The following is a 20,986-nucleotide window of genomic DNA, read 5'->3' as shown; positions in this document are numbered from 1 at the left end:
CCACCTCGGCCTCCCAAAGTGCTGGAATTATGCTTGTAAGCCACTGTGTCCGGCCCTAACTAGGTCATCTTTTCTTGACAAACTAGAAAACTAACTTACAGAATTAAACGTTCAACAACTTTTAGAGTCCATCACTAGTTTAATGAACATGAGTCCAGATGCCGATAAATGCCATTAGTTTTAATTGGTGACCACAGGACAAATTATATTTCTTAGTGTCATGCACCATACTAGTCCTTACTTGATGTCTTTCCTAATTATTTTGGTGATACTAGAGCTTGTTAAAAAAGACATATTACATATATGTATTTATATTATATTATATTATAATACATTTAGTTATGCATTTTAGAACCAGTTCCTAAAAACTGATAAAATAGAAAGCAAGTTTTGGTACTTAAAAGGTCAACTTTTGCTAATTAAGAAAGGTGATGTATTTAGCTGAGAATGTAATTCTAGCTATGTCTTATATAGAGAAAAATGAATTAAGCCATTGAGTTCTGCATATATTTTTCCCCAACATTTTATTATGAAAATTTTTAAACATGAAGAAAAGTTGAAAGAATTTTACAGTAAATCCACATATATCTGCCATCTATAGTCTATCATTAACATCTTGCTTTATGACATATCTATGCATCTGTTGATCCAGCTTTTTTAAATGCACTTGAAGTTTATGTGTGTTTTTTCATTTGTTAAAAACACCCACATGAGGCCAGGTAAGGTGGCTTATGCCTGTAATCCCAAAGCCTTGTAAGGCCAAGGCAGGAGAATTGCTTGAGGCCAGGAGTTTGAGACCAGCCTAGGCAATATAGTGAGATCTCATCTCCACCAAAAATTGAAAAAACAAAATATCGACATGGAAACATGTAAAAAACAAAAAGAGAAATGAATCTACAAAAGATTTGGCTTTTTGAACCCATTTTACCTGAACTAACAACTCAAGAAGATAATATTCCAGTTGTTGATATTTTTGTATTTTTCTTTCTTCTCCTTTTAGCTCATCCACAAAATTCTCTGGGTAATATTGCTTGCCAGGCAGGTTTCCTGTGGTGCTTGCTGCTGTTTAACCACATGTATTATTTGTTTATTTATCGGAAATGCTTCCTGCAGCTTGTCCAAAATGTTCACCCCTCTCTATTCTGATGAGAGTTACTGAGAGCAAGATTTGTCAATGAACCATGTCACTTCCTTCATGAGTATCCCTCCAGCCTGTTTAAATTAACCGGAAAGATTTACATCCTACTTTATAATTAGCCCTCTAGTGAATCAAAAAATGAAGGAAGCATGCAAAAAACTTGGTGAATTTTCAAATACTGAGTTTAAGGTTTAATCTTGACTGTATGAGAGATTTTACAATGACTGTTTAATAAGATTCAGAGAAACTGTCATGGTAGCTCATGCTGGTAATCCCAGCTACTTGGGAGGCTGAGGCGGGAGGATCACTTGAGTCCTGGAGATCAAGACAAGCTTGGGCAACACAGGGAGAGCCCATCTCTGCAAAATAAAAGGAAAGGTTCAGAGGAACAGTCATGTTGGCTTCCTTCTACCTCTCACCCTCGTCCTCTAACTTCACTAAAAGTACAATTTTGAACATGGAAAACATAAAGAAGTCAGTTTCTGATGTCAAAAATGAATTCAATTCCCTAACTGGTAGCACTAGTTGAACAATATGCTTAATTAGACAAAACTATCAAATATTCCCTTCAAGGAAATGTCATTTTTGCATATTTAATGAAGACTGGAGCATTCATTAGCTTTGGGATGTATTATATCCAATTTTTTAATCTTTGAAAAATACCTTAAAAATATAGCATAAACACCGTATGGGAAGAGTTGACAAAAATGTTTTAAGAATTATATTTTTGTTTTTATTAACAATGTCATCAATATCACTAACAATATCATCAATTTTTATCAACAATATCAACAATTTTATTTTCACTATCACGTCGCCTTGTAAAGCTCTGGTTTAAATCACAGGAACCACAGTGTGGCTTTTGTTTATTATGTATTTTGACAATCCACAAGCTTTATCCAACTCATATGAGGTAATTCTTTGAACCTAAGTGTGCATTTTTAAGGATATGAAAGGATATATATTTTGTGAAGCAATTAAAAACCTACAGTACTTTCGTAGGAAGAAATTTAAATTATAACAAATTTGTTTGGCACAAAATGAAAGGATATTAACTCATTGTTTCTTATCTTGTGGGTGATTACAGTTTATGTTCACTCGTTGTCTAATCACCTTCTTTCTTTCTTATGCATTAAAGTTATTATTTCAGAAGAACATAGAAACTTTTCCCTGTTCAGAGAAGGAAAACTGATGAAGAATTTAGCCTGTTCAGCTAACAAATACAGATGCTGCAAATATTGAATACTGATATTTTATTCACAATAAAAATAGTCTTAGTTGTAAGAAGTCTATTTGAATTTTAAAATAAATATATTTCATACCTATCATGGATTAAAAATTTTTTTTTCATTGAACCCGGGAGGCAGAGGTTGCAGTGAGCCAAGATCGCACCACTGCACTCTAGCCTGGGTGACAGAGCAAGACTCTGTCTCAAAAAATAAAATAAAATAAAAACAAAAATAAATAAATAAATAGAAGAAGCTTTCCTTTTTCAACCTTTTAGTCAAGCCTTTATACAGCATTATTTTCCTTCAAAAGAGTTCATAATAGCACTTTCTAAAACACAATCTTTCATAAGCATCGGTATCCAAGAAGCAAAATGTATGCTCATTGATCGAACAGATGATGAGCTAAAGGAAGCAACAGAGGGAAGTTCCTCAAGTAAGCAACAACCAGCAAAACCTGAAGGGGTGTTTATTTCTTTAAAAATTTTGGACATTTTTCTTTAAATCCCATCTGTTGGGCAGCATAAAATTGTACTACTTGGTGAATCACTAGAGAAAGAGAAGACTTTGGAAAGGCAAAGTCACAAGAAAATAAATAATTTCCACCCACAGTACATCATAACCTCATTTAGAACATTCTGGTTTGAAAGCAAAGTCCAAGGAAATGCTTACATTCTGCTTCTATGGAAACCAAGGAAGACAAATCAAATATTTTGGTTGGATTTGAGTGGAAATCAGCAGCTCAGACATGCATCGGATGGTTCTAATTTGCTCTTTTAATATGTCTCAGATTTTCACATGAAGGGCAGATCCAGAAGTAAATTTTCATCTGAATTCTGGTAAATTGTACTTATAAGCCCATGAGATGATCAACAATAGAGGGCTTTCATTAGAATATGGGCATTCCTGTGGTTTTTTTAAGAATACAACAAGACATCAGGAAGCAAAAACATTTAAAATTAGTAAAGCAAACCAGTCCTACAAAAAAAGCATGTGTGTGTGTGTGTGTGTGTATAAGATGATCAACCTTTCTACAAAATCTTTCGATAACTTTTTAACAATGTTGTTGAAGTGTTTGATCATTATTTGTTAGAATCACATGATTGTGGCCTGATATACTTTTCTGATTATAAAATCATCTATAGTAACTGTCATCATGACTTTCCTCCTTTAATAAACAGAAAAGAATGAAGAAGAGGAACAAGAAGCAAAAATGGAACTTAAACGCAGACTCAGCAGAAAGGTAATGAAGTTGTGACTATTAATGAGCATACGTGTTTTGAGATATATTTTGTTTTTTTTAAAAAAAAATACTAATCCTCTCTCTATATGTAAATCAGATGTTTAGAAATAATTATTCCTATTAGTCTATAAGCATAGACAACAAAATCACCAGCCTGGGCAACATGGTGAAACCCTATCTCTACAAAAAATACAAAAATTAGCTGGCATGGTGGCACATGCCTGTAGTTCCAGCTACTCAGGAGGCTGAGGTGGGGAGATTGCTTCAGCCTGGGAGGTGGAGGTTGCTATGACCTGATATCGTGCCATTGCACTCCAGGCTGGGAGACAGAATGAGACTCTGTCTCAAAAAAAGTAACTAAATAAAATAAATAAATATAATGCACGTGCTATAAATGATGTTTATAATTGCATGTTGTGTTAATTTTGAAAAATTAACAAGGGTTTTAAATTGCATTTACTCTATGAAAATATGTACTCTGTGTGAAAATTTTTAAAGATACAAAAAAAGAAAAAAATAAAATCGTATGTCTTTTATTCACAGATAGCCATTATTAATATTTCAATGCATATATTTCTATTTTTAAAAATTGTTTTGAGTCAGGTGCAGTGTCTTGCACCCATAGTCCCAGCTACTTGGAAGCTGAGTCAGGAGGATTGCTTGAGCCCAGGAGGTCAAGACCAGCCTGGAGTGAGGCCTTGTTTCAAAAAAAAAAAAGAATTAATTAAAAATTAATCTCGATCTTGCTTGATTAGAGCAATGATAAAAGAAAAAGAAAAAAGAAGTGGAAAAATTTTTAATTATAATAAAAATTATTTCTTAAAATGCTCACACTTTCCATTTAGTGTTGGAAATATTAAACAAATAAATATTTCGTTACTCCTGAACATTTCCCACTATTCCACATCACAGCTGGGTAAGTAATTTATTAAGTGAACTTGATATCCAGCCTGCCTGCTACAGTGCTACCCAGATTGACAAATGTCTTACCTGCCAAACTCAGACAATTGTTGCCACTTATTTATGAATGTATAAATCTGATGTTAGAGCCATCACTTTTTTCTATGTTAAAAAAATAATAGCCTTTGAAAAAATCAAGCACCATCAGAGTTTATATTTCATTATAAATCCTTCTAATAATTCTTCAGGCATACCCTATGCACCTAAAAATGGATAAAGTGACTAAAATGTGACATCTCCATGAAGTGTGACCTGACCCACATTTTTGTAGGCTGGAATCGGGGAGTCTTCAACAAAAGCATTCCAAGGCAGATGGAGGTGGCAATGCTTCATTCCCACAGAAAAGCTATGGGACTATGTCGAAAGTGGTTCTGTTTTTCAAGAAAAAAGATCCTTTATTTATCCATTGTATTAGTCCATTTTCACACTGCTGATAAAGACATACCTGAGACTGGGAAGAAAAAGAGATTTAATTGGACTTATAGTTCCACATGACTGGTGAGGCCTCAGAATCATGGCAGGAGGCGAAAGGCACTTCTAACGTGGCAGCGGCAAGAGAAAATGAGGAGGAAGCAAACCGGGAAACTCCTGATAAACATATCAGGTCTTGTGAGACATTTTGACTATCACAAGAATAGAATGGGAAAGACCAAGCCCCATGATCCAATTACCTTCTCCTGGGTCCCTCCCACAACACGGGAGAATTCTGGGAGATACAATTCAAGTTCAGATTTGGGTGGGGACACAGCCAAACCATATCATTCTGCCCCGGCCCCTCCAAATCTCACATCCTCACATTTCGAAACCAATCATGCCTTCCCAACAGTCCACCAAAGTCTTAACTCATTTCAGCGTTAACCCAAAAGTCCACAATTCAAAATCTCATCTGAGACAAGGTAAATCCCTTCCACCCATAAGCCTGTAAAATCAAAAGCAAGTTAATTACTTCCTAGATAAAATGGGGGTACAGGTATTGGGTAAATACAGCTGTTCCAAATGGGAGCTGTTCCAAATTGACCAAAACAAAGGGGTTGCAGGGCCCATGGAAAGTCTGAAATCCAGTGGGGCAGCCAAATTTTTAAGCTCCAAAATTATCCTTTGAATCCAGGTTTCACATCCAAGTCACACTAATACAAGAGGTGGGTTCCCATGGTCTTGGGCAGCACCACCCCTGTGGCTTTGCACGGTACAGCCGCCCTCTTGGCTGCTTTCACAGGCTAGCGTTGAGTGTCTGCAGCTTTTCTAGATGCATGGTACATGCTGTCAGCAGATCTACCATTCTGGGGTCTGGAGGACAATGACCCTCTTTGCACAGCTCAACTAGGCAGTGCCCCAGTAGGGACTCTGTGTGGGGGTTCCAAACCCACATTTCCCTTCTGCACTGCCTAGCAGAGGTTCTCCATGAGGCCCCCCTAACCCTGCCCATGGCAAATTTTGGCCTGGACAGTCAGGCATTTCCATACCTCTTCTGAAATCTAGGCAGAGGTTCCCAAACCTCAATTCCTGACTTCTGTTCACCCGCAAGCTCAACACCATGTGGAAGCTGTCAAGGCTTAGGGCTTCCACTCTCTGAAGCCACAGCCCGAGCTCTACATTTGCCCCTTTCAGTCACAGGTAGAGTGGCTGGGGCACAGGGCACCAAGTCCCTAGACTGAACACAGCACAGGACCCGGGGCCCTTCCCACAAAACCACTTTTTCTGCCTGGGCCTTGAGGCCTGTGATGGGAGGAGCTGTCATGAAGGTCTCTGACGTGGCCTGGAGACATTTTCCCCCATGGTCTTCAGGATTAACATTAGCCTCCTTGCTACTTATGCAAATTTCTGCAGTCAGCTTGAATTTCTCCTCAAAAAATGGTTTTTTTCTACTGCATCTTCAGGCCGCAAATTTTCTGAACTTTTATGCTCTATTTCCCTTTTAAAATGGAATGCTTTTAACAGCATCCAAGTCACCTTTTGAATGCTTTGCTGTTTAGAAATTTCTTCTGCCAGATACCCTAAATCATCTCTCTCAAGTTCAAAGTTTCACAAATCTCTAGGGCAGGGGCAAAATGCCACCATTCTCTTTGCTGAAACATAATTAGAGTCACCTTTGCCCCAGTTCTCAACCAGTTCCTCATCTCCATCTGAGACCACCTCAGCCTGGACCTCATTGTCCATATTGCTATCAGCATTTTTGTCAAAGCCATTCAACAAGTCTCTAGGAGGTTCCAAACTTTCCCACGTTTTCCTGTCTTCCTCTGAGCCTTCCAAATTGTTCCAACATCTGCCTGTTACCCAGTTCCAAAGTTGATTCCACAGTTTTGAGTATCTTTTTAGGAACACCCCACTCCTGGTACCACTTTACTGTATTAGTCTGTTTTCTTGCTGCTGATAAAGACATACCCTAGACTGGGAAGAAAAAGAGGTTTAACTGGACTTACAGTTCCATATGGCTAAGGAGGCCTCAGAATCCTAACAGGAGAGAAAAGGCATTTCTTAGATGGTGGCAGCAAGATAAAATGAGGAGAAAGCAAAAGCAGAAACCCCTGATAAACCCATCAGATCTCAGGAGACTCATTCACTGTCATGAGAATAGCATGGGAAAGACCAGCCCTCATGATTCAATTACCTTCCCCTGGGTCCCTCCCACAACATGTGGGAATTCTGGAGATACAATTCAAGTTGAGATTTGGGTGAGGACACAGCCAAACTGTATCTTTTTTTTTTCTCAAAGCCCATTAATGTCAAATAATGATCAAACTGAAAGACTATTGACTCCGTTTCTAGGGATGACTGTAGTCTTCAATGGCCCTTAAGTTACCATCTGTAGACAAGCAATCACCCCTCCTCATTGCCCTGGGCACTCTTGTGATACACATGATCTTTCTCAATCCAGCTGGGCCCCTCCATGAGGCAGCAGTGCCTGCCCTTACCCTCTGCACCCACTTGCTTCCACCATACATAGCTCCATGGTGTAGGTGCAGGTCAGCCCGTAGCATTTGGTAGCTACCTCATGACTGGGACAGTCCTGAGGACAAGACTGGATGGAGAATTTCTAACCTATGTTGCCACTGGTCACTTTCCTTCTAGCCAGTTCTTGGGAGCAAGGGCTTCTCTACCTCCTTATTTCCACCTGCCCCAAAGTGGCAGCAAGAAGATAGCAATATAGATTGGACAGCAACTAGACTATAACAGATCACTTAGATTATTCTCTCTCTTGTCCATTGCCTACCAGGGCTCTATGAAGATAGAGGGAGCCATAGTTGGCACATCCCTGCTCAAGTGGGCTCAGGGTATGGGCCTAGGCCTTCTAAAAGTCCTTGAGTGCTTTGAATGTTAGAATATTGGCTTAGTTCAGAAGGAAACTGAGGCCCAGGAAAGGGCTGTTAATGACTACAGAATGTAGACCCAGTGCAAAATAAGGAGTATCTCTGGACAGGTGTTGTGGCTTATGTCTGTAACCCCAGCACTTTGGGAGACTGGGATGGGAGAATTGCTTGAGCCCAAGAGTTCAAGACCATCCTGGGCAACATAGAGAGACCCCCCATTCTGTTCAAATAAAAAAATAAATAAGCAGTATCTCCAAAGAGGAACACTTAGATGATGGGTAGTCTGGCTGTATACAGAGTATATATGAGAGAGAAAATATATGAAAATGGGCCTTATGACTACAATAGAGGTCTAAGTCTACCTCTCTGGAGATAACTGTGATACCGCCCAACTGAGAAAAACCAAAATGGGAGTGAACCTCTGTCACAGAGAGTAGATAATGCCTGTTTACCAGGGGGCCAGCTTTCTTTCACCTGTCAGAATCTTATTCTTCGGTTTGAGAAAGGAACCAGAGAGAAAAGCAATATAATTACAAATTTGAATCTGGCGAAGACCACAAGGAGGAGGGACCCAAGTTGTTAGAAGTATCTTGAAGGTTGGAGTTGATTTTAAGCAGTGATGGTCTCAAGGAAGTACAGTTCTCCATCAACTCTCCCCTCCCCATTCCTGTACATTGGTTTTTCTGGCCAAGGGCAGGTGTCCTACTGGGGCCTTGTCCTTATTATGAATATCTTAAGGACAGCTGTGCTGTAGGCATACCCTTTATTGGACCCTTTCTATGTCATAACTTTTCTTTTGAGACAGAGTCTTGCTGTGTCACCCAGGCTGGCGTGCAGTGGCACGATCTTGGCTCACTGCAAGCTCCGTCTCCTGGGTTCACACCGTTCTCCTGCCTCAGCCTCCCGAGTAGCTGGGACTACAGGTGACTGCCACCACGCCCAGCTAATTTTTTTTTTGTATTTTTAGTAGATGGGGTTTCACTGTGTTAGCCAGGATGGTCTCGATCTCCTGACCTCGTGATCCACCTGCCTCGGCCTCCCAAAGTGCTGGGATTACAGGCGTGAGCCACGGCACCTGGCCTGTATGTCATAACTTTGTACATTTCTGAGTGTATGGGTTTAATATTATAGGAACAGGCTTTTATTCCTATTTCTAAAAGTTTTTTAGAAAAACTTTTGAAGTTTTGCCTTGATAATTCAATCCATGGCTTTTGCCTTGATAATTCAATCACGAAACCAGCCATTCTGTATCTGGGTTACTATTGTGTCTGTGCATTGCATATTCCTTGCGTCAGGGATGATAGACCTTTATCACAGTGCCAGGCAAGTTGGGGAAAATAGCATAATGCAGGTAGTTGCCAAAGACTGTGACCTATCTGAAACGATGATTTTTTATAGTCTCAAAAATTAGGGCACACGGCTTTCTAGTTCTCATTAGAAATTCCCAAGATGCTGTTGCCTTTTTTTTTTTTTTTTGATGCCTGAAAGTGACCTTATTTAACCATAACTTTGAAGTGTTCTCTATAGAATACTTGCCACCATGAGGCTGTAAGCGGTTTACTGAACTCTGCCTTTTTCCTTGTCCTCCTGCAGCTCAGCCTGAGACCCACAGTGGCAGAGCTACAAGCTCGAAGGATCCTGCGATTTAACGAGTATGTAGAAGTCACAGATTCTCCCGACTATGACCGCCGAGCAGACAAGCCCTGGGCCAGGTTAACACCTGCAGACAAGGCAAGAATCCCAGTGGATTTCGTGTTGATTGTGTTGCTTTTCTGGAAGCTTCAATATCCACATTCCCCCTACTTAAGTCATCCTAGGGGATGAGATCTTACCAAATATTACAACTGTTTTCTGCCTCTGATTATTTAAGCCAGTTAAAGTAATACATTTAGTGATATCAATGTAGTTCTTTCAACTAAGTCTCAGAGAAAAGTAGTTCTTATTTACCATAAAACCCACCTGCTTTCATACCTGGATGGGGAGGGCTTTCTCACATCCAGGATTTATCCTTACTCTTAGAAAATATAACTTATACCACTTATCATTTTAAAGGGATATGTTAACAATAGAAAGGCCTGATCTTTGTCAAGACTGGCACACTTTTAATAGAAATGACAAGACAGCAAATAGTTTAGGCTATGTGGGCCATACAATCTTTGTTGCAACTGCCCAGTCCTGCCATTGTAGCATGAAAACAGCCACAGACAATGGGTAATTGAATGGATATGTATATGTTCCAATAAAACTTTATCTGCAAAAACAGATGGTGGGCCAAATTTGGCCTGCAGGTCAGGCTTACCAACCCCTACTCTAAATCATTGCACACAGTTCCTAAAAAATGAAAAATACAGTGGGTTCTATCAATGTAGAAAGACTTTTATCTTATAAGTACTATTGTTCCATAGGCAAAGATTCTTGCCAACCATTTGTTTTTAAATTGTTCTAATTTTTCTCTCTTAGCAAAATCTGGTATTGAATAAACTCATGCTATACCCAGTTTTTTTTTTTTTAATCGTAAGTACTTTTGCTTAAACATGCCATGTCTTAATGCTAAAACTAGGCATTTAATCACACTCTGTGCTGACCCTTTTTAATAGGAAGCTTCATTATTTAAAGTACCTACTGTGCATCAAGCACATACTGGAGATACAGATTCAGAAATCCTTAGCTCATAAGTAGAAATGAAAAGTAAGAGGAATAAGATCACAAAGGAAGAATGTTCAGAACAAGAGTAGAGGAGAAGGAGGCTGAGAAGAGCACTCCAGGGACGTTTTAGGAAGAAGCAGCAGAAAAATATTGAGAAGAAATGTCTGTGAGGTGGTGAAAGAGGAGAAGCTCATAGCACAGCAGCTTGGAAGTACTGTCAGGGAGGGCGGCCATGTGTGTGCAGTGACATGGTGAGAGGGAGCATTTTGGTGGCCTAATGGATGGAAGCCTGTGATGGAGACAACGAGGATCAAACACAATCCTGAGAATTTGGGCTCTGAAGGGTAGCAGTATAATAAGGCAGTCGTTCAACGTATGGCTGGTGATTGTGAAGGTTAATAAGCTTGGGTACGTAAATTTGGAAAACGAGATACGGTATCGAGGGAGTGATTTTTTTTTAATATATGGGAAATACTTGAACAATTTTTTATGCTGTGAAGGGGTCAAAAGAAAGGGAGAGGTTGAACATACAGGAGGAAAAGTCAGTAACTGATAGAGTGGGAAAAAAATCACTGGAGTAGCAGGACAGTACTTATGTGGAAGAGGCAAGGAGCAGACCCTTGAGGACGGGAGGGAGAGCACAGGCTGAGGAAGCTAGGAAGTCATATTTCATTGTGCTTTTACTTTGCCTCTCACTCATTATGAGTGAGGTTGAGCAAATTTTCATATGCCTATTGGGCATTTGGATTCCACTCCACTGAAGTGCCTTTTGCCCATTTTCTTTTGGGTTGTCAATTTTTTCTGATTCATAGGAGTTCTTCATATATTTCAGTTATGTATGTTGCAAATATTGATTTAACAAGATTCTTAAACTTAATACAGTCAAATTTGTCAACCTTTTTCTTTATGGTTTATGATTTTGTTTCTGGTTTTAAACATTCTTTGCATACCAAAATGATAGATATATTCTCATATACTGTCTTCTAAAGTGTTTATAGTTTTGCTTTTCACATTTAACTTTTTGGTTTGCCTGGAGTTGTTTTTTGGGGAAGGTATAAGATATGCTTTCAGTTTACTTGGTCATCTGTATTGTATGTTTGTTTTCTATGTCATTATTTGCTCTTTTTTCTTCTTCCCCTTAATTTTTTGGGCTTTATTGGCTGTTCTGTTCTAACCTAAGATAGACTTTCCAGATTATTAATTTTCATCCTTCCTTACTTTCTGATAGAAGCACTGAGGGTTAGAAATGACTCTCTGTGTCAGTGATTTGCAACCTTGGCTACATATTGGAATCACCTATAGATCTTTAAGAATGTGGATGTCTGGGTCCCCTCTCCAGAGATGCTGATCTCATTGGTCTGGGATGTGGCCTTTATATTGGGATTTGTAGTAATTATGTCTCATATGTCCTTGAAAACAATATGTGTCCTACAGTTTGAGAGTGTGCAAATTTCCCTGTAAAATCAGTCTTGTTAGTTCTATTCAGATTTCTGTAGCCTTAGTTATTTTTTTGTCTATTTGATCTGTCAGGTAACAAATAAGACGTGTTAAATCTCCCACTATATGGATTTTTTTGTACTTTTCCTTATAATTCTGTCAATTTTGCTTCATTTATTGTGAGGTGTGTCAGTAGATATATATGTTTAGAATGCATACATTTTCCTGATGAAAACTTTGTTATATTTAAAAATATAACTTTTAAACTAGATTATCAAAATGAGTTATTTTAGACTACCTTCATGAATTGAAGCAGCAAACCTCTGTGATGTTTAGCTCGTGGCTTTGAATTTTCAGTGTACATTTCATCCCTCCCTGCCTATCCCCTTACTTACTGTCTCACACGTCCACGTGAAGAGGCCTGACATTCCTGTCTTATATTAATAAGAAAAATGAAACAAAATAGTGGTAAAGTGTTGGGGCGGCGAAAATTTTTGGGGGTGGTATGGAGAGATAATGGGCAATGTTTCTCAGAGCTGCTTCAAGCAGGATTAGGGGAGGCATGGGAACCTACAGTGGGAGAGATTCAACTGAAGAAAGATTTTGGGGTAAGGGGTGATATTGTGGGGTTGTTAGAAGGAGCATTTGTCATATAGAATTATTGGTGATGGCCTGGATGCGATTTCGTATGGATTGAGAAACTAAATGAAAGATACAAGGTCTGAATAAGAGAAGGAGAAAAACAGGTATTAAAGGACTAAGAATTGGGAGTACCCAGTCCAAGTGAAAGCAAAGAGAGGCTGGGATGAAGGGTGCAAGGAATAGTAAAGAAAGCATGTTTGAGATCCGGAACAGAATAATGGGTTATGGAGGGGTTGTGGAGGGAGGTATTGAGAATAGGAGAGTATATGTGTTTGGCACCATGGGGTGGATAGGCCAAACAATTTGGTTGATAAGGCGCAGATCCTGAACTAACCTGTAAGATTTGTCTGGTTTTTGGACAGGTAAAATGGGGAAACTCTAAGGAGAGTTTATATGTTTTAGAAGCCCATGCTGTATCAGGCGAGTGATAACAGTCTTTAATCCTTTTAAAGCATGCTGTGGGATGGGATACTGGTGTTGAGCGAGGTAAGAGTGATAGGTTTTAATGGGATGGTAAGGGGTACATCATTTGTCGCCAAGGAGGGAGTAGAGGTATCCTATACACTTGTGGATTCAGATGGGGAGATACAAGGAGAGGATGCGAAGGAGGTTTTGAACTAGGGGAAAAGGTGGCAATGAGGTATGGCTGTAGCCCAGGAATAGTCAGGGAAGCAGATAATTTAGTTAAAATGTGTCGATCTAATAAGGGAACTGGGCAGATGGGGATAACTAAAAAGGAGTGCTTAAAAGTGTATTGTCTAAGTTGGCACCAGAGTTGGGGAGTTTTAAGAGGTTTAGAAGCCTGGCCATCAATACCCACAACAGCTATGGAGGCAAAGGAAAAAGGCCTTTGTAAAGAAGGTCATGTGGAGTTAGTAGCCTCCGTATTAACTAAGAAGGGGACGGACTGTAACTACACTGTAAGAGTTACCCAAAGCGTCTGTGATGGTCCAGGAGGCTTCCAAGGCGGTCGGGCAGTGTCAGTCTTCAGCCGCTAAGCCAAGAAGATTTGGGAAGCAGTCATTCAGAACCCTGGGCCAGTTGGGCAGTCCAATTTCCAGCGGGGTCCTGCACAGATGGGACACGGCTTAGGAGGAATCCCAGGCTGCGGGCATTCCTTGGCCCAGTAGCCAGGTTTCCAGCACTTGAAGCAAGATCCTGGGGGAGGAAGACCTGAAGGAATGCCTGACCTCTGTGGCTTAGGCATTTTGAAGTTTTTGTGTGCTGGAGATATGGCTGGGGTTTCTCTCACAGCGGAGGCAAGTAATTGCAACTCTTCTCTATTATTGTACACATGGAAGGTGAGGTTAATTAGGTCCTGTTGTGGGGTTTGAGGGCTGGAATCTAATTTTTGGAGCTTTTTCTAACGTCGGGAGTTTAGTGGGTGATAAAATGCATATTAAGAATAAGGCAGCCTTCTAGCCTCTCTGGGTCTAGGGCGGTCAAGCGTCTAAGGGTTGCTGCTAAGCAGGCTGTGAACTGGGCTGGGTTCTTTACCTTGGGTAATTTCTTTAAGTTTGTCATAATTAACAGCTTTGTAAGCTGCCTTTTAAGCCCTTCAACTAGGCAGGAAACCATGTAATCTCGCCTGATACCTGATAGTTCCACTGGGGATCTTCTCGGGGAACTGCTCTAATGCCTTCCTGGAGGTCTGGCTCATGAAGCCGGCGGTTATCGGCGTGAGGTTGGGCTAGAGAAAAAACTCTTTCCCATTCATCTGGGGAGAGGGTAGAAGTTAGGATGACATTTAAGTCACTCCAGGTTAAATTGTAGGACAGAGTTAGATATCGGAATTCCTGTGTGTGTTTAGTGGGGTCTGATGAGAAAGAGCCTAAACGCTGGCTGATCTGGGAAAGGTCTGATAGAGAAAAAGGCACACGTACCCTGACTATGCCTTCAGCTCCAGCCACCTCTCTAAGAGGAAATTGTTGGGCAGGTTGGGGAGGGCTAGTCTTGGAACGAAACTGTAAGCCAGACCGGGTGTGAGGAGGGGAGGAGATAGAAAGATTATAGGGTGGGGGAGCAGAGGCTGAGGAAGAATTGGGACCTGGCTTGGCCTAGCGAGGAGCAGCCTGGGGAGAAGGGGAGTGGTCAGATGAGTCCATAGAAAAGAAGGATTCAGAGAACTCAGAGTTTGGAGTGGAGACTGAAGGAACAGACAAGAGAGAAAGAAGAAAGATTTGGGATGAGTCTCATTGGGAGCAGAGACTAGGGAGGGACGAATGTGTAAAAGAATGCCTGGACGAGACCATTTGCCCCATTTTTCAACACAAATTATCTAGATCTTGTAGGATAGACAAATCGAAAGTGCCATTCTCTGATCACTTGGAACTAGTGTCGAGTCTGTACTGGGGCCAAGCAGTATTGCAGAAGAAAATAAGATGCTTAGATTTTAGGTCAGGCTAGAGTTGAAGAGGTTTTAAGTTCTTGAGAACACAGGCTAAGGGAGAAGAAGGAGGAATGGAGGGTGGAAGGTTGCCATAGTGAAGGAGGCAAGTTTAAAAAGAAGGGTAGAGGGCTGCAACGTGGGTGAGCAGCCAAAGCAGGCGTCCCCGCAATTGACTTGCCAACAAGGGAATGTGGGTGAATGTTCAAGGCAGGCATCCCCGCGGAGATCAGACACTAGTGGAATGTGGGTGAATAATCAGAGAGGTGTCCCCACAATGGTTAAACACCAAGGAAAGGCTGCCTTCCCGAGTCCGTGACCGGCGCCAGAGTTTTGGGTTCACGGATAAAATGTGTCCCCTTTATCTCTACCAGAAAATGAAAGGAATTGAAATTAAGAGAAGGGAGAGATTGAAGGCTGGCGCCAAGATTGAAAGGAGATAGAGGTTGAGGGATAGTGAGAGGGGCTGGAGAAGAGAGTAAAAAGAGGCCGCTTACCCGATTTAAAATTGGTGAGATGTTCCTTGGGCTGGTTGGTGTGAGGACCTGAGGTCGTTGGTGGATCTCTTCATGGAGTGAGGATGAGGACAGGGGACTGGTCTCCCAAAGGAGTCCTGCTGACCCAGGTCTTTGGCACCGAATGTCTCACACGTCCGTGTGAAGATACCACCAAACAGGCTTTGTGCGAGCACCATGGCTGTTTATTTCACCTGGGTGCGGGCGGGGTGAGTCTGAAAGGAGAGTCAGCGAAGGGTGGTGGGATTATCATTAGTTCCTATGGGTTTTGGGATAGGCGGTGGAGTTAAGAGCAATGTTTTGGGGGCAGGGGGTGGATCTCACAAAGTACATTCTCAAGGATGGGGAGAATTACAAAGAACCTTCTTAAGGGTGGGGGAGATTATAAAGAATCTTCCTAAGGGTGGGGGAGATTACAAAGTACATTGCTCAGTTAGGTTGGGGCAGAAATAAATCACAATGGTGGAATGTCATCAATTAAGGCTATTTTCACTTTTCTTGTGGATCTTCAGTTGCTTCAAGCCATCTGGAGATATGATGTCTTAGCTTGGGCTCAGAGGCCTGACACTAAGCACCAGCTTGCAATTTTTTGTTTGTCCTTGGAGGGTCAGATATTCTAGCTTACCCTTACACTGAGGATATGCCATTTGGTCACCAATTTTTGGAGAGAGAATTATTTATTAGATCTGGGTGGGTTTTGTGTGTCTTCTGTATTTCACCAAATCATAAAGATGCCTGCTCAAATTCACTAGATTTAACACAAGTGCCCTCAAGGTCACAGCCAGTTTCATTGCTCACTTACCTTATTTCTCTGGCCATGATCTTCTTTTACTCATTCTTGTCGAAGTATTTTTTACTCTTTTCCCAGCTGTTTAGGACATTTAAAGCGGTTTTTAGATGCTATGTTTAGCATTTTAATTGTTTTTCAATAGAAGAGTTAGTCAAGACATCTGGGATGCCATTTTGCTAGAAATAGTACTGCATTCTGAACTTGGTGCAAGGTTTCTTCCATCCTCCTTTCCTTTCAGTTGTGGGCTTTTGGTCATTCACCTCTCGTTTTGTGGCTCCTAGTTGACCCTGCTCTAGTCACTGTTTCTGTGCAGTGACCTTCCCCAAAACTTAGTGATTGAAAACAGCAACTATTTTATATCTTGCAGATTTTGTAGGTTGGAGATTTAGTCAGAGCTCAGCTAGGTGATTCTTCTGCTCTTCATGAGGTTGACTAAGGTCATTCAATGTTATTCAGCTGACAAATAGGCTACTTTGGAGGCTCCAAGACAGCCTCTCTAACATGTCTGGTGTCTTGGTAGGGATGGCTCAGAGGCAGGGCTCAACTCTGGCTCCTAGTCGACCAAACTTACCTATACATGGCCTCTTCAGCATGGTAGCCTGAGTCATCAGTCTTCTTACATGGTGGCTGAGCAAATATCCCAAGAGAACCAGGTAAAAGCTATATGGCCTTGCGTGATCTGGCTTTGGAAGGCATCCAGCCTCACTTCTACTACATTCTGTTAGTTACAGGCAAGTCATAAGACCAGCTCAAGCTTCAAGGAAAGGGGAATTAATTAGTTCCACTTCTTGACAGGGGAGTGACGAGATTACAATTGTGGCCAAATTTGGAAAATGTAATTTTCCACACCCACCATTCCCAGCTATCTTATTATTCAAACGCAAAACTTCAGAAAGTCAGGTAGGGCCAGATAAATGAGTAAAGGTCGCTGTAGTTGCCAAGTATGCAAGCAGGGAGAGTCTAAATGACTAACCACCCTCATATGGAAACTAAATTGTCCAAACCCTAGAAATGATTCTTTTTAACTCTTGTTCTTTTGTTGGAAGGTAAAGCTCATTCCTCTCTAGCTGTAACAGAGAGGTTTTTTTTTTTTTTTAATTTTATGTTGAAACAAAAATGGGATTTTGTTCTGGACTTCTAGGCTGCAGGGGAAAGGTACATGGCCAGGTTTTCTGCCACAGCCTTTGTTTCTGTTCATGAGTGCTTTGAAGGCACATGACTTTGGCATTTCCCTTGCAGATCTGATCCCCAGAGCATAGCCACAGCCCCTTTCTCCTCATGGGCATCATTTTCTCCCTCTGACAGTATCTCTCACATTTCTCCTGAGACTTTTTAAAGTCTAAAAGGCAGCATTTTTAGAAGTGGATTTTTATTGTGTATGTGTGTGTATCTCTACAAGAAAATTAAGAAGTAGAATTTCTTTTAAATAGAAAAAATATTGGCCAGGCACGGTGGCTCATGCCTATAATCCTAGCACTTTGGGAGGCCGAGGTGGGCAGATTTCTTGAGCTCAGGAGTTTGAGACCAGCCTGAGCAATGTGGTGGAACCCTGTCTCTACTAAAAAATACAAAAAATTTGCCGGGAGTGGTGGCACGTGCCTGTAGTCCCAGCTACTCAGGAAGCTGAGGTGGGAGAATTGCTTGAGCCCAGGAGCAGGAGGCTGCAGAGAGCCATGCCACTGCACTCCTACCTATGCAGCAGAGCCAGACCTTGTCTCAAAATAAATAAATAAATAAATAATATGGTACACTTTTTAAAGATAAAAAATAGAAAAATGCAACAATTTAAGATGTTTATGTGTAGTATATTGTATATACACAGGTGATGAATATTCATTGAGCCATATCTGAATATTAAAAAATGCAAAAATAAGAAAAGAAACACTTTAATGCACAGTACTTTTAAGAATTTCTAAAAGTACCATTTCCTACCTAACACCGAAAAAAATTGTTGCCTCTAGTTGTTAAAAGATACATGTGATGAAATCGTGCTTACTGCCCAGAGATCCTAAAACTCTCAATGGTCTTAGTGTATATTTTATTTTAGAATGAAAATGACACATGCTAATCACCATTATTAAGCAGTGTTTCTGGTTTTTGTTGCTTTTTACCTGAGAGCATTTTGTAATACATTATTTATTTTATATATATATAGATCAGATTTAAAATAATATATTATATTAAGTTAATTCATGTAAAAATTGTAATTTAACTATTATGTTTAAAAATGAGTTTTATTTTTAACTTTTGAGGTCTATGTCCCATTTTAAAAAACTATTCAAGATAAATATTTCCACCTCTGCTTTAAAAAATAAACAATGAGGCCAGGTGCAGTGGCTCATGCCTGTAATCCAAGCACTTTGAGAGGGTGAGTTGGATGGATCTCTTGAGGTCAGGAGTTGAAGACCAGCCTGACCAACATGGTGAAACCCCATCTCTCCTAAATATACAAAAATTAGTTGTGCGTGGTGGCTCCTGCCTGTAGTCCCAGCTACTTGGGAGGCTGAAGCAGGAGAATCACTTGAACTCAGGAGGCAGAAGTTACCGTGAGCTGAGATTGTACCACTGCACTCCAGCCTGGGCAACAAAGTGAGACTCCATCTCAAAAACAGAACAAAACCAACCAACCAACCAAACAAAAAATGAGCTTCCTGTCAGCCTAAAGGAGCGTCTTTTTTCTTTCTCTTATCTTAGTGCCATTTTCTTAGCCCCATTAAGCTACCACCTTGCATTTTAAAGAGTAGTAACCAATCAGTCAATAATTAATCAATGTCTCTCCTTTCTGTGAAGGAGGAAGGCCCTTGCTGGGTGTGGTGGGGAATCTCTGAAATCTGGTAGTCTGGTTAAATGGCTCATGTTGGGAAAGAGAAGTGATGGGAGAAATGCCTTATTAATTGTGAACTTGATTGAGCTTTATTCACCTTTAACATAAAATTTTCAGGTCAGGGCACAATGACTCACACTTGTAATGTCAGCACTTTGGGAGGCCAAGGTGGGAGGGTCACTTGAGGCCAGGAGTTAAAGACCAGCCTGAGCAACATAGCAAGACCCTCTCTCTACAAAAACTAAAAGACTTAGCCAGATGTGGTAGCACACCCCTGTATTCCTAGCTACTTGGGAGGCTGAGGCAGGAGGATCCCTTGAGTCTGGGAGTTCAAGACTGCAGTGAGCTATGATTGCGCCACTGCACTGCAGCCTGGGCAACAGAATGAGACCCTGTCTCTCAAACAAAAATAAACAAAATAAAATTGTCAGTTTTAGAATATATGTACTTAGAGTACTAGAAATACATGCACAGTAAAATAGAGATGGCCTGGTTTCCTGCACTGAGGTTGATAAATGAGCTGGCCCTTCAGTGGCAGACAGGTGAGGTCAGAGAAGGCCATCGAATTGGCCTGAAGACCTAGGCTTGCCTGCCGGTAACCATCTCCTTAGAGTAGAGCTTGGAAGCTCCATGGAGGAGAGAAGGGCAGTCTTTAGAGCTGGGCACTTCTAAGATGGATTGATTCTTGACTTGGCCACTTGGTAGTTGTTTGACCTTGGCCAAGTCGTTTAACCTAGGCTTACTTACTAGTAAAATAAAGCCAATTATATCTATCTTGAGAATTAGGTAGAATATCTCTAGAATTCCTGCTCATCAATAAATGGTAGCTTTTACCAATATTATACTCATGGTCAGGGATGAGAAGCCAAGCTTTGTTCCCCAGTGGTGATATATTCATTGTTGATTCCTCAGTTTATGATCTAGTCTAAAACTATCCAGTAAAAAAGAGTGTAGAATTTTTTCAGATGAGCTGTGCTTTTGTCAAACTCAGTAATCACTTATTAAAAACCTTACAATATATTAAATATCATCCTAGATACTGGGGATTTGAAGTTGAATAACACATACTGTCTTTCCAGGAACACAGTGTCTAAACAGGTCTTAAGAAAGCCTGAGATTTTTGTTCTCCCTAAGCTATTCTTTGCCTTGTTCATCGCTGCCCTAGCAACAGAAGGGCAACACTTACCTCCTTGTGGCATTGAACTTGATTGATGAGTAGTCCAGAAATCCTCTCCACATCCCATCATAATTTTACCCAAGAAATAAAGGATATCAAAATGGCAATTCTAGTTAATTCTGGCCCCACAGCTCATGCTATTTGGGAAGGCAGCAAGGTCTGCATTTTTTCTTTCTTTCTTTCTTTCTTTCTTTCTTTCTTTCTTTCTTTCTTTCTTTCTTTCTTTCTTTCTTTCTTTCTTTCTTTCAATTATACTTTAAGTTCTGGGTTACATGTGCAAAACGTGCAGGTTTGTTACGTAGGTATACACGTGCCATGGTGGTTTGCTGCACCCATCAACCCATCACCCACATTAGGTATTTCTCCTAATGTTATCCCTCCCCTAGTCCCCCACTCCCCACAGGCCCCAGTGTGTGATGTTCCCCTCTCTGTGTCCATATGTTCTTATTGTTCAACTCCCACTTATGAGTGAGAACATGCGGTGTTTGGTTTTCTGATCTTGTGATAGTTTGCTGAGAATGATGGTTTCCAGCTTCATCCATGTCCCTGTGAAGGACATCAACTTATCCTTTTTAATGGCTGCATAGTATTCCATGGTGTATATGTGTCACATTTTCTTAATCCAGTCTATCATTGATGGACATATGGGTTGGTTCCATGTCTTTCCTATTGTGAATAGTGCTGCAATAAACAT

The 20,986-nt window shown here is 40.7% G+C and overlaps 1 protein-coding gene across 2 annotated transcripts in view; it reads left to right on the top strand.

Moving 5' to 3' along the window:
- PHACTR2 (phosphatase and actin regulator 2) overlaps window positions 1–20,986 on the top strand; it is a 244,839-nt gene that overhangs the window by 183,578 nt on the left and 40,275 nt on the right. For both annotated transcript variants that reach the window (XM_011997161.1, XM_011997160.1), the window contains 2 exons: window positions 3,546–3,607; window positions 9,469–9,606. In XM_011997161.1, coding sequence (XP_011852551.1) covers window positions 3,546–3,607; window positions 9,469–9,606 — 200 coding nt within the window. The remainder of the gene's footprint in view (window positions 1–3,545; window positions 3,608–9,468; window positions 9,607–20,986) is intronic.

Source organism: Mandrillus leucophaeus, unplaced genomic scaffold (genome assembly GCF_000951045.1).
Source record: "Mandrillus leucophaeus isolate KB7577 unplaced genomic scaffold, Mleu.le_1.0 Scaffold531, whole genome shotgun sequence".
Classification (NCBI taxonomy): Eukaryota; Metazoa; Chordata; class Mammalia; order Primates; family Cercopithecidae; genus Mandrillus; species Mandrillus leucophaeus.
This window is presented reverse-complemented; position numbering and strand designations above follow the sequence as displayed.